The 22183-nt window shown below is 51.6% G+C and overlaps 3 protein-coding genes across 3 annotated transcripts; 1 reads left to right on the top strand and 2 right to left on the bottom strand.

The window, feature by feature from the left end:
- Positions 1-7797: 7797 nt before the first annotated feature.
- Positions 7798-10239, top strand: BDV14DRAFT_45884 (stress-regulated transcription factor RPN4). Its single transcript, XM_073776814.1, has one exon. It carries the CDS (start codon positions 7955-7957, stop codon positions 10055-10057), a length of 2103 nt encoding a protein of 700 aa, XP_073633567.1. The 5' UTR covers positions 7798-7954; the 3' UTR covers positions 10058-10239.
- Positions 10240-12395: 2156 nt separating this feature from the next.
- On the bottom strand, positions 12396-17913 carry BDV14DRAFT_45951 (pentafunctional protein ARO1). Its single transcript, XM_073776816.1, has 5 exons — positions 17894-17913; positions 12869-17716; positions 12712-12756; positions 12593-12636; positions 12396-12541 (listed from the first exon to the last, which is right to left on the bottom strand). The coding sequence occupies exons 2-4, from the start codon at positions 17552-17554 to the stop codon at positions 12613-12615; spliced, it is 4755 nt and encodes a 1584-aa protein (XP_073633568.1). The 5' UTR covers positions 17555-17716; positions 17894-17913; the 3' UTR covers positions 12396-12541; positions 12593-12612.
- Positions 17914-18323: 410 nt separating this feature from the next.
- Positions 18324-21789, bottom strand: rat1 (5'->3' exoribonculease Dhp1). The gene is made up of 5 exons (XM_073776815.1): positions 21394-21789; positions 21058-21332; positions 20883-21008; positions 19059-20827; positions 18324-19002 (listed from the first exon to the last, which is right to left on the bottom strand). Exons 1-5 carry the CDS (start codon positions 21698-21700, stop codon positions 18339-18341), a joined length of 3141 nt encoding a protein of 1046 aa, XP_073633569.1. The 5' UTR covers positions 21701-21789; the 3' UTR covers positions 18324-18338.
- Positions 21790-22183: the final 394 nt, after the last annotated feature.

Below are 22183 nucleotides of genomic sequence, written 5' to 3' on the forward strand. Positions count from 1 at the left end.
GGTACTGAAACGGGAAGGTGTGATGCTTGCCCGGCGGACCCGTGTTTGCGTTGAACGGACGGAACCACCTACCCATAAACGTGCCGGAAGATGAAGTTGGAAACTTATGCCCGATATGTCACACTCGCGTACGCAGAGGCGGAAGATAGGGTCTTCCCTACTTCGTACTACGCTCAAGACAAGAGTACTGGGGTTCTTGGAGAATACTCAGGATTGAGGACGAGGGACGGAGACGATAACTACGTAGCGACCTAATTGATATGGGCGCGGTACCTAGGTAGGTAACATTTGCCGTCGGGTTGGAACTTTCATTTCCGTTAGAGTAAGTTAGACGAGGTTCCATGATATTGCGCTGAAGTTGTTGCTTCAAAGGTCCCTCTGGGGATGTGCTTGCGAGTATGTATGGTAGATTCGACTCTTTTACAGATGATTGACTGATATGGTATGTCAAGGTCACTGGGCCGGTAAGATACCTGCGGCTCTAAAATGCACGGTATAGACGCATTTCCCTGCCGAACCTTGATGTCTTTGAAAGGAAAAATAAGCTGAACAAAAGCAGAGCATCCCAGCTCAATGCCTGCGATTACTTCCAGCTGAGCCGCGAAAGCCCCGAAGATACATCAACACATGCTTACCAAAACATCACTCGAAAGCGATACAAAGAAAGCGATAGGAGAAAAAGCAAAACAAAAAGCAAACCCGCGGGGCGAGTCCCCGGAGTATGGACAATCTGACTGACATTTTCGATTACTCGCCACCACCAGATAACAATAGTTTAAGCATAGATAAGCCTAATTAAAAATAGGTATATCAAAATATATAGATATCAAGACGTCGATAGAGGCTAGATTGACTTGTGCGTCTGCATGATATCGCATCTTCTTCCAAACGCAGCTGAAGTAAAACATCTACCTAGAGTTGCGACTGGGAGTAAGTTCAGAGTCCTATCTCTACCCTTGGTAAAATCCACGAGAAAAAAGCCTTGCCCTCATTGTAGCGAAACCTTCCACCACGCGAAAACAAACTAAACCTTCTGGCCTCGTGGACGTCTACGTTCCGGGCAGTAAGTAAACTGGTTCTCGCCCGGTCGGGTCAAAGTCTCTTCACGATACAAGTGCATACACGAGACTCATGGAACGGAACAAACTAGTAACACTAACAACGTGCCCGTCGACCCGAACCAAACCGACCCAGACGAAGTATCAAAGTCTAAGACCCGACTAGGAAAAATAACTCCGGGCGAGAGTCGAGACTGAGGTAGATGATCCTTCGCCTGTACAAGCTGGAGTCAGACGAGCAGAACGAACGTAAGGAACGAACTAAATCTAATCTAGACCCCTCGCTAGCAGAAGCAAGTATGAGGTTCAGGTTTTTTTTTCTATATTTCGAGCGCTCTAGACCATGTGCGACCGGGTGAGATTGTGAGAATTCGAGATTTCGACTCGCGGAGACGGTCTAGAACGCTGTATTGAGTCTGAGCGTGAGCGAGAACGACGGAGAACGTGCAGGCTGCAGAAGAGGGCTGTGCAGTGCAGGAAGGAATAATTTTCGGTAGCGACCGCGACCGACCGGTCGGGAACGAACGATAGTCGGTCGCTTATGGCCATGGAGCCTGGAGGTATGGTCTGGATCAATCGATGGATTCTTGCGATCGGGATGGGATATACACCCACTCTGTACACTGTACTGTACGATCGAATATGCAGTGAGTCATTTGACCATTTCTACACCATGTCTTGTCTTGGTTATTATTATCGTTGTACTGGAGAACATACTAGGTGTTGAATGTTCAGCGCCGCGTGTTCAGTCCGATTCTATTTTAAGCCGGTGGTGCGGGTGCGGCTACTTTACATGGTGTGGCCTTGTTGCGCGTTCAACGGTCGCAACTGAGACATCCGCGCACTATCAACAACTAACAGCCTCATCTATGTCTGATAATGATGTGGCCTGTGAGGTGGACTGAACGAACACGCAATTAGTTTAGTCGCGTTATGCAGATGGCTTGATGGCTGATGCTAGTGAGGCTGTCGCTGATGCTAGTGATTGTGACAGAACAGTATCAGTATTAGTATCAGACATTCAGCGATTCAGCTGGTGATCGGGCGCAATGGTGAGACATGTTGCTGAACGGGATGGACTGCTCCGTAGCTAAGATAGACAATGTCAATGTCAAAGACAAGATAGCGAGCTGATAGACGATCGCATCGGGGAAATTCCACGAATACGAGTTCTACCGTGTAGTCTACCGTGCGCCGTTATCGGGTCGGAAGGGAGCGAGTATTCCCGATGCTGAACCTTCTTTGTTCGCGATAACGAGGTGTCCTACGAGTATCTAGTCTACTATCTAGTCTACAGTAGTATGATATGCACAAAGTCGGGTGAGCGGGCGCAGACGCAGGAGCCAGGGCGAAGCGTCCAGTCAAGCGAGCCGTGCATCCGAAACCGCTACCGCACGATAACTGGTCTGGGCTTGATCTGCCGGGCCGACGATCCATATCGGTACGTATCGCTATCAGCTCTCTATCTGTATCAGCTCAGTCAAGGTATCCAGGTGGGCTGTAGATAGTCACTTGACACCTTCTATCAAAAATTAGACCTCGATGGTCGTACGAGCTGAGCCACTCCCGCTGTTCTCTGTACGACTATGACTATGGAGAGTAAGAAGTGAGAAGTGAGAATAGCTAGCACCGAATATACGGGTTTAAGGTCATGTCGACCGGGAGTCGGGTTATCAATAGATGATATCAGTAATCTTGTTGTAGTAGCATCTAGTTAGTAGTAACGGTAGTACGTAGGGCAACCGGCAATCGGCTCAAAATCTGCCGTTGCACTTGCACTTGCACTTAGACATGCACTTTCTCTGGCCTCGTAATCAACATGTAACTTCTCGAAGCCACGAAGAAGAAATTTTCTTTCGCATCTGATCCTTTGCTGCATCTGCCCTGCAGCCAAGTAAGCACCATACATTAGTTAGCATCAATCATCAATGTCAGCAGAACTAAGCCGGCACAAAACACCCGAACTGAACTCGAGTGAAAGAATGCAGTCCAATCCTGCAGGGAATGCTTCCAGAACACCGCTAGAAAAATTTTCGCTCTCTAGCGGGCTTCCTAATGCGCGCTAGGACAGCGCTAGGGCCGTATTAGGGGCGCTAGCAGGGTGTCCTTGCGGAGTGCCCGAGCGAATGCCATGCCAAGGGATTCTGGTACGTGTATTTTACACTGCCCCGCGGATTCAGGAGTTTGAGACGAGACGAGACGACGGGAGTTGAAGGAATGAAAATTTTGTTTTGTTGGGACGAGAGCGATCGTGCAGTGATCGGGTAGAGTGTTCCATTCCATTCCTTTCTTTGCGTCGGAAAGAAAGAAAGTGCTTCTTACCAAGGATCTTTTTACTCAGCAACGCATCATCAATCTACAACGTGATTGCTGGATGCTGATTAGATCTGACCACCCCCGTCCACTCCGGTCGGCGGACTCACACCCACCCACCACCCACGCATAAGCCCCACCCCCAGCCTACCAAACTTCACCTCCAAAGCCACCGTCCCCAAAACCACGCTGTGGCTTTTGTGGCTGAGTCCGACAAGGCCAATCACGCGCCAAATTAGCACTTTCTAGTCTCCCCCGTGAAGAATTTTCATCAGCCCTGCGCTAGTGGTGTCTTTTCTTGTCTAATCATAGTCGGGATATTGATTGATGGGATAAAGTGCTTACATTCGTGCTGTGGGTAGTGGCCTATAGGGGTTGTTATGGGAGGTTGATGGGGCTTAGGCTGTGCTTGTGGGTTAGATTCGGGATTGGGATTTCCGAGGTGGATGGTGTTGCAGTTCCCGCAGCTTGCCCTGGCACTGAGACTGAGACTGTTGCATTGCTGTGGGCGCAGGATGGATGTTGTATGTTGTATGTTGCAGTTGTAGTTGTAGTAGCAATAGGCAGAAGGATTAGTTGAGTCTTCCTAATGCTTTACTCAGTACTCAGTACTCAGGCTATGCTCAAGTTCAGTCGGGATGTCCGACTGCCGAAAGACTTGGTTGGACTCGGAGCAGCCCAAGCCGGACCTCGCACTAGTAGACGTCAGGCCGGGGTCGGGCCCATCACTCCATCTACTTTCTACCCCGGTTTCTGGCACTCAGGCTGAACCAGAATAAAGAAAGACTGGGCGAAAGTGCGAAGACAAAGACAGATTCTGGGCGGCTGGCGAGCAGCACTCCGAATCCGGACCTCGAGGCTCAAGTTGAGTCGTTGATGCGGGTGAGCCGTAAAGGTAGTCTCGTGAGCAATCCCAGGCTGAAAGTCAGCTAGCGCGTAGTCGTACCGTAGGCTAGAGATCCCGATCGCTCACTGCATTTAACTCGGCTACCCGCTCGGCAAAGAACACCATTTTCCGGCACTTACGGGTTACCCCAGCTGAGCCGAGTCAGGTAGTAAATCTTACTGTATCGGTGGTGTCAAGGCGACTGCCACGAGGCAAGCAGGGTAGGGTAAGTAGGGTAGGGCAAGGCAACGGGGCGTAAACTAATCCTTGCCTGATGGCTTAGTGACATGTTTCCGGCATTGAGCGCCGAGCGGGCAGCATGGCAGCCTCACGGACGCCAAATTTATGCTTTCTTTTTCTGCGCGCGGCTCGCGCCAAGGCGTCAAGTATAGGGTATTACTACGGCTTTTGTCAGGTTGAGTGTTAATGGGGTTAGTTCAAGCGAGGTGTACTCGTCAACCTCGGGATTGTTAGATCTGAGCTGAGTGAGATGTTAGATGCATGAATGCATCCTATGCTCGTAGAGAATACCAATAGCGGAATAGCCAAATACAGACTGAGTACAACAAGCTCTGTCCTACTCTAGCTTTGACCATCTCAACGCTCTACTACAATGGATCGCATCCAATTGGCTCTCTACCTGCGAATCCGGGGCATCGCCACCGGTTTCAGCTATCTTCTCCTCTCTTCTAGCAAGCTCCAGTTGCTGAATGGGTCAAGACAGGTAAGTAGGCTTCAGGTGATGTGTTTGACAGCAGCAGCAGTGAATGGGGTGGAATGAAGTGCTCCGGGGAGTTTGATTGGGAGGGAACGCCGAAAGCGCCACACCTAGAATGGCTGAGTCCGGGGTTGATCTGATGGGTCCACAAGAGCCACAGTGCACATCCACTTCCAAGGTCAACTTCGCACTTCAATCTAAGGCATTCCATAGATACTGGTGGGGAAGAAGAGACATGGATTAGATGTGACTCATAATTCTCGTTGAGAAGCTAGGTTTTCAGGATCATTGGCGGGGTCGAGCGAAACAAAAACAAACGGGTACAAACTACCTCGGAGACAGTCTGAGATAGGCGGGGTACGGTACACAGGACCCAGGACCCAGGGAGCTGAAACTGACTTTTCACATGAACTGTCACTGTCAGAATCCAAATTCCAGATCCATCGTGCGTTTGCGGCCTCTCATTGCTGGATCTCAGATCTGATCGGCGGGGAGGCGTCTGCCAACGAACTGCAGTATACGGCGGAAAAGAGTTTCTTTGGATGAGGGGTGTTGTACAGTAGGCAGTTAGATTGTTTCAGCGCGGCGAATTCAGTTATGCATTATGTATTTTACGTCGCGCTGCTTGCTGTGAAGGGTAGGTATAACGAGAATGATAATGTATCGGCGAATTTGTTGTTCTACATGAGCTGTGTTGATGGTTGAGTGTTGAGGGTCAGACAATGTCTCGGCGGCCTGGTGCACTGCTGACACTGGGATATCCCCGGACCACATGGCAGAAACCGACGTCAGTACTAGTACCACTAGCAATGTCATGTGCCGTTTTTCTCAATAGAATGTACTAGTAACTACTACTAGTTTACAAGCGACTCATACTCAGAATCACAACGTTATTGTCTGACTGTACTGTGAATGATCACGTTATGTGACTGGGGAGTACATCTTGGTCACGCGAACAAAGTGATAGTAAGGCAGGTCGCGAGCAGGTACCGCCCCGCGGAAAGCGTCGGCCATACTTGCTTATTCTGACTAAAGCCGGGGATAGCGTATCGGGTGACCGAGGTATAAGCCGCGGTACGGCTTTGGTAACTTAACTTACTTCGCAGCCTAGCTGAGCCTCTGACGGAGATGGTAGGTACGAGGTAGGTACTGAGTTGCGTTGGGAGCACTTGGATTAGACTCCGCCGGGTTGGGGAACCAAGTAACTCTAAGTCTGAGGTTAGGTAGTCTAAGCGAGCGTGAGGCATGGTCGACCACCGTGGAAACCGAAAGTCAACGGCCGAAGCACTGCACTAGTTCCAAGTTAACGGTCGGAACCAGCTTGCCGAATCAGGGTTGCCAGACCCGGAGCGATGGTAAGGACAAAGGCTTAGGAGAACGCCGAAAGACACGGTCGGAATTATGTCGGATACGAAGTCAAGACTACTTTATGTTGTCAGAGTCCAGTATCTCCGAGGATTTGCCTTTGTTTCCGGTTCCTGGTGAGAAGAATCTTACTGCGCAGTGCATGCAGAACAAGGCAAAAAACGTGGAAGAAGAACCTGCCTTCAGGCTGACAGATTGCACTAAACGGCGATCTGGAAATGATAGGGAGGGAAGCGGTTCTGCGACCGTGATTAGGCGACCGGCCAAGTCCGAACTGGAGTCTGGGACTGGGACCCTTTCTCCTTCTCTGCGCTGGCTGCTGCTGCAAGGATCAAGCCACAGGCCGTGGCCGTGTATCCGATCGTATTCTGCGTTACTAATCCATCTATTCGTGGCGCAGCATTTGTGAATGAATTGTGCTGGCAAGCGGACTCCCCAAAGCCGGAGCAGCCAGTCATGCAATGCCGGTGGAGCACGATCTCCGTCGACCCGCTGCAGCTTGGGAATGGAATTCAACTCCAGCCAGCAGTTCTGCAAGGACGGAGCAGAGAGATCCATCTTCAACCTCGGATGGCTCGGTTCTCCATTGAGATCTGTGGCTGCTGCAGTCGGTGGACCGCGATTAACTGTCCAATCTGCTGCTGGATATCGGCTGTAACCTACAATGATGATGTGATGCTGAGAGAACTCATGCTAAATCGCTGAATTGTAGAATGTGCATCATGAAGAGTCATACTTTAGTAATCTACAAAGTCTGCCTCGTAGTCAGGTGAGCGTCGAATGTCGCCGGCTTGGGAAGTATACGGCGGAATAGCGCATGTGATAAGCATGCCATGGGCATAATTCACAGAGAGACTACTGCTCTATGAAGGTGCATTGAGCGCATGGTGGAAATCTCTGCTCTGTGGCTTGGAGATGCAAGCCTAATCGGCGAGGGAGGGACTCGCAGCTAGCGTGACGATCTTCGTCTGGACAGATTAGGAAATCAAAAATAATTTTTATTTATTGCTATGTATAGCAGTGTAACAGTAATACTCAAAAATACCGCTAGTCCTCGGACGGGCCTGTTGTGACTTCATGGCCGGGGTATATTATGCTGCCCTCCTCTGCTTCCTCTGCTTTTTGCCTCAGACACAAACACACAACATCCACGACTATTTCTCTTATTCCAGTCACTATCAGACACCTCACTATCAGACACCTCCAACAACCACCACTAATCTATACAACTACACAAGGTCGGTACCCACCACCACCCAATCTCCACTGCTGCCCGGGATTTAGTGCCCTATCGCCGTGACAGAGTTCAGCGTCATGCGGTTGACTCTACTTTGACTCAGAGCTAATTTTTCTACATATAACAGCGCCAGACTCACACACCTAGCTTAAATCCGACTACATACCTCGCTTTCATCATCACTCTCGACGCTTCCAGAACGATCCAGTTCCATTGGCCCTTTCTACAAAACTGAACCATAGAAACTCGCCTCCTCGATACCTGGAACACAACCATTCATCCGTGGTGGCCGTCTGAGCCAACCTATTGCTTATCAACCCCAGCTCGCACGTCGTCCGAGTGGCAAATTCCTCTCTCCTGACGTCTACTACTACATTATGCTCGCGCACCCATCAGTAAGAAAAGGTGCCACAGATCCAGCCTCAGTTCCCTTCATCAACTACCCCGACTCCGGTGTTTACATTCAAGACGACCAATTCCTTCCTGAATACTCGCAAGATCTTCCTCTCCAATACTTGAGCGAGCAAGGATTGCAGTCTCCCTTCCAGTACCACCAGAACCTCAACCTCGTCTCACCGCCGTCTCCTGTTCCCTCTTCGCCTCTTTCCTCACCAGCCTCGTCCGTCTCTCACTTCCCCTCCGCAAAGGCAGCCTCTGCCGACTACACCGTCTTCGACGGTCCCTCCAGCTTCGAGGCTCCTTCAATGACCCCTGCCTCGTCCTACAACCCTGAGATCCATATCCAGCACGCCGGCTCGCCGCAACCGCAGTCCTACCTTCCTCAGTACACCCAGCCGCAGTTCGTGTTTGACAACTCGCCGATGTTGGCACAACAGCAATACTTTAACAACCACGGGTGGGAGAACAAACTGAACGCGCAGCGCATGCCACACCAGACGCCGTTGTCAGGGCGATCTTCGGGACACTCGCTCAACAACACCAACAACCGTTCTGCTGCTTACAACAGTGCGCCTACAAAGCCACTGCCTACGCCCGTGCACACGCCCGTGCAACAGTCATTCCTTACCCCTCAATTTCAAAAGAACGAATTGTCGCACGATGGCAGTTACTCGTTTGAGCAGCAGCAGCAGCAGCAGCAGAACCAGCAGTCGAGCGAGCACTCCCACTCCCACGCGCCTTCCGTTTCTACCGTGAGCCACAACTCTCCCGTCACACCTCAAAACCAGTTTGAGGACGTCGAGGATTCCAAGGTTGCTTCCAATGGTGAGAAACAAATCGATGACCGATGGTTGGACAATTACTTACGCTTTGATGTTTCAGACTACAGCGGGTCAAACGGGTATCCAAACGGACTTCCGATGTCAGTGCCCAAGCTCAACCGGACGATCACCGACGCCTTTCAGGATGAGCTTTTCAACCCCACTGTGATGCAAACGCCGCAAATGTCGAAGCAACACAACCAACAGAACCAGAACCTGCTCGCTCCTTCTTACCAGAACATCCTGGGCAATCGTATCCAGGCTGCCAACTCTGCCCGAGCTCAGTCACCAAACTCGATCAACCGGGAACGATCTCCATTTAGACAGAACTCTCCTTTCTCAGTAGAGTACGATCACGACGCGTTCCGCCAGCAGCCGGTGACTAGCGCTCCCACCAGTCAGCCTGGTATGGCGATGCAGCACCACCAGCCTCAAGCTGAGCCCAACACAATCTCGCCCAAGGATGCCGTTTTGAACGATTTCAACGAGGGTGATGACCATGGCATTCACATTCCCTACCAGTCCGACTTTAACATTGGCGATGCTCTCGGATTCCGACAGGAGAACAACTTCCACCAGGCTCCAAACTTCCCTTCCATGGACTCGTTCCACCAGTACAGCCAGCCCCAGGCAGCTCAGCAGCAGTTCTTTAGCAGCCAGCCTCAGCCTCAGCAGCATCAGCAGCAGCAGGCTCGCAGACCTTCTGCGCAACAAAACAACTTCCTGCACCACACTCCTGAATTCCCTGCCTCGCTGCCTCGATTCGAGTCTACTGGAAGCGAAGTCTACGGCCATGATCTGACCTCTCCTACAATGACCAAGACATCCGTCCCGATCCAGCGACCTCAGAACACATCTTCCGATGGCGGCACGTACACATGCACGTACCACGGTTGTACACAGCGATTCGAGTCGCCCCAGAAGCTACAGAAGCACAAGCGCGATGCGCACCGTCCGACCACACCGGGCGGTCACATGGCTGGGCGCGACGTACAATCACGCAACTCTCAAGCCGGCCCCCACAGGTGTATGCGGGAGAATCCTACGACAGGGAAGCCCTGCAACTCGGTGTTTTCGCGACCTTACGACCTTACGCGGCACGAGGATACGATCCACAATGCTCGCAAACAAAAGGTCCGCTGTCATTTGTGCACGGAGGAAAAGACGTTCTCGCGCAATGATGCTCTGACACGGCACATGCGGGTAGTCCACCCTGAAGTTGACTGGCCCGGCAAGCAAAGGCGCAGAGGCCGGGAGTAAGGCAGAGCTAGCTCATCACTACATTCAGGGGGTGCCGCTGCTAGCAAGCCCACTATGCTGGACCCTGGGGGGGTTGTGGCAGCCATTGCACCGCGGAGCAGCGATTGGGAACCCCATGCTTGTGGTTTCCACCAGATGGAGCCCAATGACTCGACATGACATGGGCCAGCCTCTGTCGTCATAGGCGCATCCCAAATGGGGATCGCGCCCGCTGACAAACCCGATCGTCATTCACATTTTCGTCTTGGGACAGAAACCATGACGTCATTGGCTACATACTGACGTTTTGTCCCCAAAAGAAGGGCATCACTATCGCGTCCTTTATGTCGAATGACGCACTCCTTCCCCTTTCTGTTCTCTTCTAATGCTGTTACATCGTTACATCTTTGTATTATTGTTTCATTCAGCAAGCCAGCCAGCCTGTTTATTTTTGCTTTTTTTTGCTTTTTCGCTTTCCCAATTGAGGTATAGATCTCTGTGTGTTTGCTGCATTGCGGGAGAATCACTTACTGCATCGAAAAGACAAGGACCTTGTTTTTTGTTTTCTCGCTTCATTTCTGTCATTCTTATACACGGGTCGGACGACTGTTTTATTGGGCATGCTGTACTACGATTCTTTGTACTATATTGATACTTGTACGATGTGATGGTGTCTTCCTTGCATGACTTGGTGTTTATACAATTTGCTTTTTGGCTTGACTTGATTCTGGTTTTCGCAGCGCGAGCGCAAGACAAGATGACGAGAAATGTACCATAGCTACTACCATGATTGATTATACATCATCAAAAGAAGAACTGTGACTTGACTTTGAGACTGATTGAAACTTCAACGTACTTTCCCCATCATAGATCTTGTCCGATAATTGGCCCGATGCCCTCGCAGGGATGATATCGAACGGTCAGATTGCCAATAATCAATACATCATTCGATGTCGACAGGCATCCTGTTCACAGAGCAGTAGAGATATCTTCAACCTATGAGACTAGAAATCGTAGACTGCAAACTTAATCATGCGGAGAAATCAGTCTGATGTTATCAGTTGAGCATCAACAATGACAATGACATGGTCTTGCCGCTCGGGTTTGGTAATCCATGAGAATACATCGACATCACCCATTCGATCATAAAGCATCATACCCATACCTACCCAGCAAACGGGAAGTACGAGAATCTCCCCCCGGACCGGACCCAGCCAGCCCAACCAACCCAATCCCCAATCTCCATACCTACCTAACATCCACATATGAGTGGTAGATTATGTGGGCCGTAACATGAAACGAACCGGTAAACGCGCCGATCAAACGTCAAGCGGGTCCTTTTTCAAAGCTAGGAAGCTTTTTTGATTGGGTGATTTTGAGAAAAGGCCCACTTTAGGGATCCTGTGAAGCCTGAGAGCCTGAGAGGTAGGGGGGGACTCCTTTATCCATTGAATTCAGTACGTAGGTGGGTCTTTGTTTGATGGGATGGGACGGACAGACGGAGAATGGAGACGGGGACACTTTATTCATGCAATGCACTGCGGTGCGGGTTGAGAATGGAATTGAAGGGTGCAGATAGGGTGCGATTGTCTGCGAAGGGGGGTGTGGCTGTGCAGCAAGTACATACCTATATTCGTGATTGATTAAACAGATTTTACAGCTAGTAATGTGAATCGTCTATTATCCAAGCAATGAATTGAATTGTTTTACGTCCTTTGACCTAAACAACGTCCCTTGAAATGCTCGAAGAGCTATAGTTCAATTAGAAGTAGAAGTCGACGAGAACACGAGATGAATTGAGTTTGAATATTCCAGCGCAGGGTAGTATTAGAGTAATTAAACTTTCCATTGAAGTATCAGTACCTAGCCAGTTCACGATAGACTCGAGGATATAAGTCCCTGAGTTCGCCCCGCGCCATTCAAAGCTTCTACTAGCTGGGACAGTATGCAGGTACAAGTCTGAAACTCAAGGGGAGAGGCAGGTGGTCTTATCCGCGAAGGCTAATTCCTTGGGTAGGAAGTAATGCATAGCCGGGCTGAAGTATAATATTAGACGTTTAGGTAAGTCATAACGACATACCATAGACACCAATTGTTTTTCCATCCTTGTACTGGTATCAAGTATCATCATACCACTACCATAAGTGTGAATACGACGGTGTACTCGTTGAGTCCAGTAAATCGAGCTATAGTAGGTATCGAGCTGTTTGGTTGATGTGTCAGGAGACAGCGCGCTGTATGGCCTGACGACTGGGGAGGTGCCTACTCAAGCCTCATAATACTACCTTACACTCTGAATGAGTCAGAGGCCGTAGTTCATATGACCAGTCTCAGCCACCGGGAGTTAGGAGGTCCACAGAAGATAATATAAGCTTAACAAGTAGAAAACTGAAGTATATTTTGCTCAAATGTAACCATCAAGACCATCTAAGGTATACACAACACTAATCCATCAATCGGAGGATGACAAGAACGAGTATCGGAGGGCGCTTTTGTGTTTTGAGGCTGTCAAGTATGAACCGGAGATAAGGGACGCTGCAGGGTTGCCGATCTAACCTTGTTTACCCTGCTATACTCTATTCGGAGTCGAGGACTGCGGACTGTTATGGTATGTTAGTATTGCATGATGGAATAGGTAAAACCAAGTGTAGGTTTAGGCAGAAGGAGACACGTACCCTTGCGCTCTCGTACAACGGAGAAATCCCGGTCCAGTATTTGAACTATACTTCAGTTAGTCCACCACATCACGCAATGCAATCAAGCCACTTGTCAAGCCATCAAGCCAGACAAGACAATACAAGAAGAACGGAAGGATTAAAAAAGGAAACTAACCTGATACCACCCCTGCCCAACAAGCACCTCCAACCCAGGAATAGTACTCCACCCCGAATCACTCGCAAGCCTCATCAGCGCGGTTACCGCGGGCTTGTACGCCATCTCGAGTAGCACCCTCGGCGCATGCTCAACGGACTTGATGGCCTCGACGTCCGCCTCCTGCGCACGCTCAAACATGTGACAGAGGGTCTCGCGCATCTTCGGGTCGATGGGCTGATCAGCGGGGATAGTACCAATAGCCACGTGCGGGACGCTCTCAAAGTCTGACGGCGAGTCAACGACACGGATGTTGTACGCTGACGGGAACGTAGAGACCATGCTCTCTAGTTTAGATGCTGTGCGGCCGACAATGTAGATGGGGGAGTAGCCCATGCTGTGTAGAGCGTAGATCGCTGCGCGGGCGGTACCGCCGCCGCCGACGACGAGGGCGCTCTCCTTTTTGTCGTCCTTGGGGCCGAAGACGCCTGCGTTGCGCAGGGAGAGAATCATGCCTTGCCAGTCTGTGTTGCGGCCGATTAAGCGGGCGGGGGAGTTCTTGCCTGGTCCTGTGGGGACGGGGATGATTGTGTTGACGGCGCCGATGATCTCAGCTTCAGCGGCGACTTCGTCGAGGAGGGGCATGATGTCGAGCTTGAGCGGGATCGTGACGGAAGCGCCGCCAAAGTCAGGAGAGCGGATGAAGTCAACGACATCTTGGGCATTTGTCGTCTCAAGACGCGTGTAGTTGTGAGGAAGGCCGGTTTGGGCGAAGAGGGTGTTGTGGAGAGGGGGAGAGCGAGATTGAGCAACGGGGCTGCCGAAGAGCGCGAACTTCTTAGACTTAATTTCGCCCATGAGCGAGAGACCCTTGCGGATCTCAGTGGCGGAGAGTTGTCCCGGTGCGGCCTTGAATGGCAGAGCGGGGTGGGAGACGGGTGTCATGAAGCCGTTCAGGATGCGGCTCAATTGACCCTGATCACCCATGTTGATGGCGATCAGGGGGACATCGTGAGCTTCAGCGGCCCAGTTCTTGAATTTACGGAGGGCAGTGTTGTCATCGAGGTTCTGAGCAACACCGACGAGCTTGACAATGTCGCCGTGTTCTAGGGCCTTGTTGTAGTACTTAACCCACGACATATTGGACCATGAAAGCTCACCCTTGGGGTCGTGGTGGGAAGCGATGATCTTGGAGTGTCCCTTTTGCTCCGACACAGATCGCAGCATCTCCTCGGGGAAAGCGATCTCGAGGTCAACGAACTCGACTCCAGCCCTGAATGCGAGACGGTACAGCTCCTTCGCGGCATCGTAGGCATCATCAGGGAAGCGACCACCTTGGCTCTTGGTGCGGATGGTGAAAATGACTGGCAGAGTGATACGGCTGCGCAGGAAAGACAGTTGCTCCACGACATACTCAACGGAAGGAATGTCGCTGTCTGAGGCAGGGTCCTTGAGCAGATCAACCCGCAGCTCAACAGCATCAGATCCAACGCACACTTCCTCAAGAATGTCACCCGCCTCACGTAAATCCGGCAGTGTCAGAGACACGAAGAAAGAGTGCTCCTTTTGCTTGATGATGCTGAGGTTGTCGACCTGGCCGGTGACAACCTGCAAGAAGCGGTTGAAGTCCTCGGAAGCGCGAGCCAGACCGCTGGGTGTAGTATCACGACTGTAGTACTGAATGTTGCTGCACTCCTGGAACCAAGGCTTGCGGCGCAGCCACACGCCCATCATGTCCTCGACGTAGGCAGGGCGAGTCTTGTCAATCGACAGGAAGTCCATGATCTTGCCGATCTCGCGCATGAGGAGAAGGACATTACCCTTGCTCTTGTGGTAGTCAACGAGCAGCTTGCGGGCTTCAGGCATCTCAACGACACCGCCACCGCAAGCAAAGACGTAGCCCTTCGGGCGCTCCTTCATGGTGCGCTTCAAGATCTCCAGCTCGGCATCACGGAACCCCTGCCAGCCGCGGGTTTTGATAATGTCAGGAATAGTCATGCCCTCAATAGTCTCGAGTTCAGTATCGAGGTCAACAAACGGTCGGTCAAGGGCTTTCGAAACCCAGTTGCCAGCAGTCGACTTTCCAGCACCGCGCATTCCAATGATGTAGATCGAAGCGTTGGCCTTGTCGGTGCTGCTCAGAGCATGGGACTCCTCTTCGAGTTCCTTGCCCTCAAGCTTCACCTTGTAGAGTTGTCGGAGGGTATCCCACCAACCAGGCCATGTCTTTCCAACACATTCCTTCTCGAGGATCAGTGTCGGCTGAGGAGTGACAAGAGACAGGACACTGAAGCTGAAAGCAACTCTGTGGTCATCGTAGCAAAAAATACCACCAGCGGGTTGGCGGAGAGTGGTGCGCTCAATTCCATCAATCTCAAGACCATCATCGTGCTCGCGGCACACAACGCCAAACTTGGCGAGCTCGTCCTTCATAGCCTTGATACGGTTGCACTCCTTGACACGCTGGTTGGCGATACCGTAGATGCGAGTGGTGTGGTTTCCATCTTTTCCGCGAGCGATAGCTGCCAGCACGGAAGCGCCGAGGAACGCATCCGTCATGGGTTCCATGTCAACGTTAGGGAGGGGGCGCAGGATACCGTCCGAAGGTCCAGTAACGGTGGTCGAGGTCTCAGTCTGCTCGACTGTGCATCCCATGGGCCTCAAGACCTCAACAGCAAATCGGGCGTCACCCTGGAGGGAGGCCGAGCCAATGTTGGGAACGGTGCAGGTGGTGCTAGTGATGGCGGCAATGGCAAGGGGGTACGTAGCAGAGCTTGCATCGCTTTCAATAACGTATTCCGCAGGGTTGACGTAACGGCCTTGAGGAATGTGATAGGTGTGCTCTTCAGTCGTAGACTTCTGCACATCAATACCGAAAGCGCGCATCATCGCGGTCGTCATGTCAATGTAAGGCTGAGAAATGGGCTTTCCACCGACCAGTCTCAGAGTAACAGGCTCCTTGGCGTAGGGCGCACACATGAGCAGCGAGGAAACGTACTGAGATGACACCTTGGCGGCCAGGTTAATGCTTCCTCCGGCGAAACCACCAGAGGCAGCAATCTTGAGAGGCAAGCTGCCCTTGCTCTCCACATACTCGACGGAAGCTCCGTTAGCGGTCAATGCATCGACAAGGTCGCCGATCGGGCGCTGCTTCATGCGAGCGTTACCAGTAAGGATGCTGGAATCGCAGGAGCTGGGGTTGGCAAGAGTCGCGACGGTCGTGAGGAATCTGGAGGCAGTACCGGCGTTACCAAGGTACAGAGGTGATGGATAGGCTGACAGGTTTCCGCCTTTGCCGTTCACCACCAGAATCTCGCCATCGTCTTCCCAGGAGAAGGTAGCGGCGCCAAGTCTCTCCAGAGCGTTGATCATAACTTCGGTGTCATCCGAGTGCAGCAGGTTCTTGATGCGGACGGTACCCGAACCAAGAGCAGCCAGGACCAAGGCGCGGTTAGAGATACTCTTCGATCCTGGAGGTGCACAGACAACATTCGCAGACTGCTCGACACCAGGCTGCACTTCGACGCTTGGAGCGAGAACAACGCGAATCTCCTCGTTGGCCACGACACTGGCCTTGTCTTCGTAGGTCGTTCCGATTGCGGAGAGGAGAACAATCTTCTTCTTGGGGCCGTCGTTCTTCTTGTCAAGTGCCATGTTGAACATCAGCTGGTCGACCGAGCAGTGCTTACCAGCGGTAAGCTTGCGGATCCGAGCATCCTTCAATGAAGTGGGCAGTCCATAGGCAGCCAGACACTTGACAACACGGGCAACAGCAACTCCCCGCAAGATACCCAAATGACGGGCGAGCTCCGCCTCCTTGACCATACCAATAGCGACGCACTCTCCGTGGAGGATTTGCGGTGTCAAGATAGCTTCAATGGCGTGTCCGATAGAGTGACCCCAGTTCAGGAGGTTCCGGAGGCCACCCTCGCGCTCGTCTGCTGAAACAACATAGGCCTTGTGGCGCGCCGACGCGAGGATTCTGGCCTTAAGAATCTCTTCAATGCCCTCGAAACGACGTTGTCCTGGCTTGAGCTCCCGACGGACGGCCTTTAAAATCGTTTCCGCGTTCTCCTCAAGGGCAGTGAATTCTTCTTCGCTGGAGATGGCAGCTGTCTTGATAACCTCGGCCATACCATTGATGAACTCTCTTACCGGTAGCGTCTCCAGGAACTCAAGGTCAATATAAATCTTCGTTGGTTGCCAAATCGCACCAATCAAGTTCTTTCCGAGAGGAGTGTCAATGGCGGTCTTCCCGCCAATTGACGAGTCCACCATAGCAAGAAGCGTAGTAGGAACCTGGACATAGCGAACACCGCGCATATAAGTCGAAGCGACAAAGCCCGTCAGATCACCAATGACACCTCCGCCAAGAGCAATGACCACAGTATCACGGCCGCAAGGGGGGCTCTGACTCAGCATCCAATCCTCGATGTCGGCCTTTGTTTGTCTGGATTTTGAGACTTCGCCTGGGGGAGCGTTGTAAATGAGAAGACGCGGGGAGGGAGAGACGGCGGCGGAGGCATCTTCGAAAGCTTTTTGGAAGCCGGGGGTATAGATCGAGCCAATGTTCGTGTCGGTGATGAGGACGTAGGTGGTGGAGGGGCAGTCGCTGATCAGGTCCTTGGCCACGTAGTTTCGCCAAAGCCCGAAGTCAGCGATGATGCTTTCGCGACCGAGGATGCTGATTTTTGTCGGTTCGGACATCGTGAGGGTTGGGAAGGGGGAAAAGAGAGACAATGAGTGGTATGATGTACAATGTCGGTGTCTCTATTTCATGCTGGTGGGAGGTGGGATATTTGCGACAAAGCTTCCCAGCAGCCTCAATTGTCGATTGCGACGGCCCGACTAGTCGTAGACCTCCGTCAACTATAAAACCAAATCACTAGGTTAGAAAATGTATATGAGTCGATCAGTGTACATCAAACGAGCGTGGCCGAGTCCAGGGCGCATCCAAGCACAATGAGCGGTGCGGCGCCGGTGAATCGGAGGCCGGAGATGGTGGGCTGCTGGAGGCTGACGATGACTCGAAAATCCGGCACTCACCTGCTGAAAGACAAATTGAGAAAGCAACAGTAAGTCACAGTAAACCCAGGGGATGAATTGGGTTAGTTGAGGAGTCAAATTGAGCGATGCGAAAGAGCGGCGGGTTGACTCATTCGAATTGATTTTCTTCTGGGGATTTTTCTCCCCGCAGCTCCGATGTCGTCCTCCACTCTCGGCCTCGCTATTTCTACTCCTTGCGCTTCATGTTTACACTCTACTTCATGCACCTTTCAGACCTTTTGGCACTCATCATATTCTTTTTTTACATGGTATCGAATCATGAGACCCTATGCGACATTTCGTCCTCCGTTCTAACTCCGTACTCTTCCCAAATTCCAGGCATAAGAAGCAAAAAAAGCAAAACTCGACCCAATACTTCACATAATCTCTGGTTTCTCGGCATATGCATGCCTTAATCAGGTGTTACAACACCATTTCTGTCGAATCAGTACCGACCGTATCCGCCTTGGTTTCTTGACGAATAGTTGTCGCGTCCTCCTCGGCCTCCTCCACCTCCTCCACGATACCCTCCACCACCCCGGCCTCCTTGCGATCCGTAGCCTCCGTTATAGCCGCCATTGTAATAATCAGCGGGTCCATTGTTGTAGTGTGCTGGGTGTCCCCGGCCATAATAGTCGCCTTGACCGTAGCCCTGTTGCTGATAGTTCCACTGCTGGCCCTGACCTTGGTTGTTGTATGACCCGTACTGCTGAGAGCCGTACCCACCTCCACGGGGAGGTGGCGGTGGCCCGCGAGAGTAGTTCCCAGCGCCAGGGGGTGGTGGAGCCCAACCGGTGGGCATACCCATCGGCGCACCTCCGGTGCTTCCAGGCTTGAAGTTGGGGTCAAGATGCGCCGCGAAGGGATTAGGTCTGCCGTTGCCATGACGATCGTTGGACTGTCGGTCGCCAGAGTAATCCATGTGGCCTCCTCTTCCCCTTCCTCTTCCACCACGGAAAGGCGCACCCCCATAAGAGCGTCCAGTATGCTGAGCGCGTGACTTGGTTGCTTGGATGTCTGCATTGTCCAAAGCTGGTTGACCGAGCTTCACCCCACGGAGAAGCATGGATTTGTGAAGGTTCGTAGATTTCGGGATCTCGTAGTTGACACTATACTTCCCAGTTAGCCATGAAACAGAGGAAGAATAAATGAAGGGAGAACATACGTTAGCGAACGGTCGTCTTCCAAAGTCGGCATACCATACTCCTCAAGTGATGACACAAGGGAGCTGTGTGGGATATACGCCTCGTTTTTCTCGACCTTGCCCGATAATCCATCACTAATTCGCATGTTGAGCTTGTACTTCGGAGCACCTTGCTTCTTGGAATAGAAGTTTCCAACCAAGTCTTGGTATAGCGGGTGGCTCTCTGATAGTATCAGCACTTCTTGGCCTACTGTGTTGCGAGCCCTTTCATCTTCAGACAGATGCGGGTAAATCTTCTCCATGGCAGCCAAAAGCCGCTTTTCATCAATGAACGGCAACAAGACGACACCCTGCCAAGCGAACTTCTTGCCATTCAGATCAACGGGGAAGTCCTCCGGGTAGAAATCAATAATTTCGCTGGTGGGTTCGGTCATCAATGGATGGAATTTCTCGGGAATAGCGTGATTCGAGGAGGCAGGAAGGACACCCATGAGCTGCTCGAAAGGTTTGAAAGGCGTACCCTTCTCAAATGACAGCTCCATGTCACCAATATCCACGAAGTCTGCAGCAAAGGGAGCATAGTGGTAAGGGTAGTACCAGGTCCAAGAAGGACAACCTTGGAAGTAGTACAACAAGACCCATGCGAGACCTTCAGCATAAGCCCTCGCGACCTTGTGTCGGAACTCCTTATCCTGTGGATCAACACCAAACTTCTGTTCGTAGTAACGATCCGCATACCCTTCCTCCCACAGGCGGACAGTGTCTGGAGGCATATCGTCGTCCTTCTTTGCAGGCTCGGCCTTGCTTGGGTCCGGAGTCTCGGTGCCAAGCTGGCCAACTTCCGCATCGTCTGCTTTTCTCTTGCCAAGGACCGGCTCATCACCAGGCGGTGCGTCTGATGTTTCAGATGTGGACTCTTCCTCGTCTTGGGCACCCTGTCCTCCCATCAACTTGCTCTTCAAAACGGCAGCGGCACTCTTGTTTGCCATGTTAGCACGGTACACATTTCCACGATTGACCACCATGCTGTGAGTAGTTTCTCTGGTCTGGCGTGCGAGTTCGCCTCTGCCAGGAGTAATCAATTCCAGCCCGGGCGGAGGACCTCCAGCACCTACAGGGCCGCGAGCCTTGGCATTTGTATGTGATTCGGTTGGCTCGTAGGAGGGAGAGCTCCGTCTGCGCCGCTTGTTTTTCTCCTCGTTCCTTGCCTTCTCTTCTTGTTCGCGCCTCTTCTGGTTAGCAGCCTTCCTCTCCTCCGCCTGCCTGCGGCGACGGAAGATAGCATCTTCTTGCTTCGCGAGGCCTTGAAGGATAAGTTGGGCGTTCTTGAGGTCGACACGCCCATCTTGCGTCAGATATCCACCCATGAGCGGAATATTGTCGCGCCAAATAGCGATAAGGGTGTCAATTCCGTCTTCACGGATATCCAAAGACGGCAGATGAGGAAGGAAATCGTTTCCAACGAAGAAACACATGAAGACCCAGTCATCTAGGGCTCTCTCCAAATCGAATGGGAACGGTTGATGCGGTATGAAGAGTTCAGCTGCAAGATACTCTCTAAGGACAGAGACATGAAGCCAGATGAACGGCTTCAAGGTTGCGCCCTTTCCTTTCTCGTCGAACTCACCGCTCTTCACCTTGGCCTGGCCTCTGCACTCTTCCGCTTTGTGACCAGGCTGTCCGCACAGGTGGCAAGTTCGAGGTTTTGAATCCTGGAAGAACACATCTTCACGCAGGACTCTGAAGTGAGGCTCGTGAGTAGCAAGACCCAACATAATCAAGTCGGCGTCCTATAGAGAGGATTGAAGTCAGTCAAGGTCTACATGAATGATTATCAAGATATACCAATCCATAGATGACATGACGAAGGTTAGGGTCATGGTCAGGCGACGCGCGTTGTGATCGGATAAACTCCATAATCTTGTGCTCTCCCTCTCCGGGAACCGTAGCATCGGAGATAATGATTTTCATCTGTGTCGGTCAGCATGATGACACCGAAAACTAGAACAGAGAGACTGACTTTTTCCCAAGCGGGATCGGTGTTGAGCTTGTATGCAATCCAGTATCGTAATGATGCGGCAAGAATGTCCATGAACGGAGTTCCCGGTGTGATAACGTTGCTGTCCCAGGTCTTCTGGATGACCTCCTCCTGAAGCCCTTGGTCCTTGTCACCGTTCTGCTTCGCGAGCAGCTTCTGAAACTCCTGCTTCTTCTCGTCTTGCTCTCTGGCCTCTTGCGCGGATCGGAATCGACGTGCTCGTTGTTGGTTCATCTTTGCGCGGGGGGCGACACCGTCTGTAGGAGAAGTGAGATTAGTACTAGTCTCAAGAGTACAATATATAGAGTGAAGACACACCAACGGCAATCATCAGGAGCTTCCGAGGGCGGACCATATTCACAACGCGATCCGTGTATTTGAAAATCTCGATCATCATCTCCTGCTCGTTCGCAGGCGGCGGCTTGCCCTCGGGGTGCGTACAAGGATGTACGATACCGTTCATATCGAGATACAGGTTGTCCATCTCTTCGCCATTCGGGTTGGGCCCGGTGGCATCAACCGGGATAGTCTCCCCATTAACCTCGTACGGCTGCTCCTCGATTACCGAGGAGATAATCTTCGGATATTTCTTGGAGAGCCATCTGAACAGAGCTGGAACGCCCATGGTGAAGTTCCAAAAGGTATACGATGGAAGCAAAAGGAGCGAAAAAGAATAATGTATTCTTTTCTGACTTGGATAATATAAATTAGAAAAATTTCAGTCACTTCAACCAAGACGATCCATCAGTGATTGATCCCGGAGTCAAGTACTTGAACTGAAACAGACGTCTGGGTTTAAAAGGTCTAGAGAGATGGTAATACCCTGACTGCGTCCGAAATACAACAAAGAGCAACCGTGGGCGTGTTAGAGAGAAAGAGAGAGGGACAGTGAAGGCTCTGAGGTGAATGCGACAGCCGGCCGGGATGCGGCTGCTAGTTCGGCGCTTCTCTTGTCGCGGTTCCGACAGCTCTAGCGGCCACTTGGCGGTGGAACTGTTGACTGTATGCTGCGGGCTCCGACTGAACAACTCACCTCACTACATTCACTTTCGGAACCTTTCAATTGTTCGATGTATACCAATTGCTACGCCCTCGGCCGGCGGTGACC

This window comes from Aspergillus stella-maris, assembly GCF_047715825.1.
Source record: "Aspergillus stella-maris strain CBS 113639 unplaced genomic scaffold BDV14scaffold_2, whole genome shotgun sequence".
NCBI classification, from domain to species: domain Eukaryota; kingdom Fungi; phylum Ascomycota; class Eurotiomycetes; order Eurotiales; family Aspergillaceae; genus Aspergillus; species Aspergillus stella-maris.

Coding starts and splice junctions, on each gene's coding strand:
- BDV14DRAFT_45884 (XM_073776814.1), top strand. CDS start 7,955: ATGCTCGCGCACCCATCAGTAAGAAAAGGTGCCACAGATCCAGCCTCA.
- rat1 (XM_073776815.1), bottom strand. CDS start 21,700: ATGGGCGTTCCAGCTCTGTTCAGATGGCTCTCCAAGAAATATCCGAAG. Junction 21,009..21,057: donor CCGATCCCGCTTGGGAAAAA/GTCAGTCTCTCT, acceptor TGACCGACACAG/ATGAAAATCATTATCTCCGA. Junction 20,828..20,882: donor GTCATGTCATCTATGGATTG/GTATATCTTGAT, acceptor TCCTCTCTATAG/GACGCCGACTTGATTATGTT.
- BDV14DRAFT_45951 (XM_073776816.1), bottom strand. CDS start 17,554: ATGTCCGAACCGACAAAAATCAGCATCCTCGGTCGCGAAAGCATCATC. Junction 12,757..12,868: donor TTGGGCAGGGGTGGTATCAG/GTTAGTTTCCTT, acceptor ACTGAAGTATAG/TTCAAATACTGGACCGGGAT. Junction 12,637..12,711: donor CGTTGTACGAGAGCGCAAGG/GTACGTGTCTCC, acceptor ATACCATAACAG/TCCGCAGTCCTCGACTCCGA.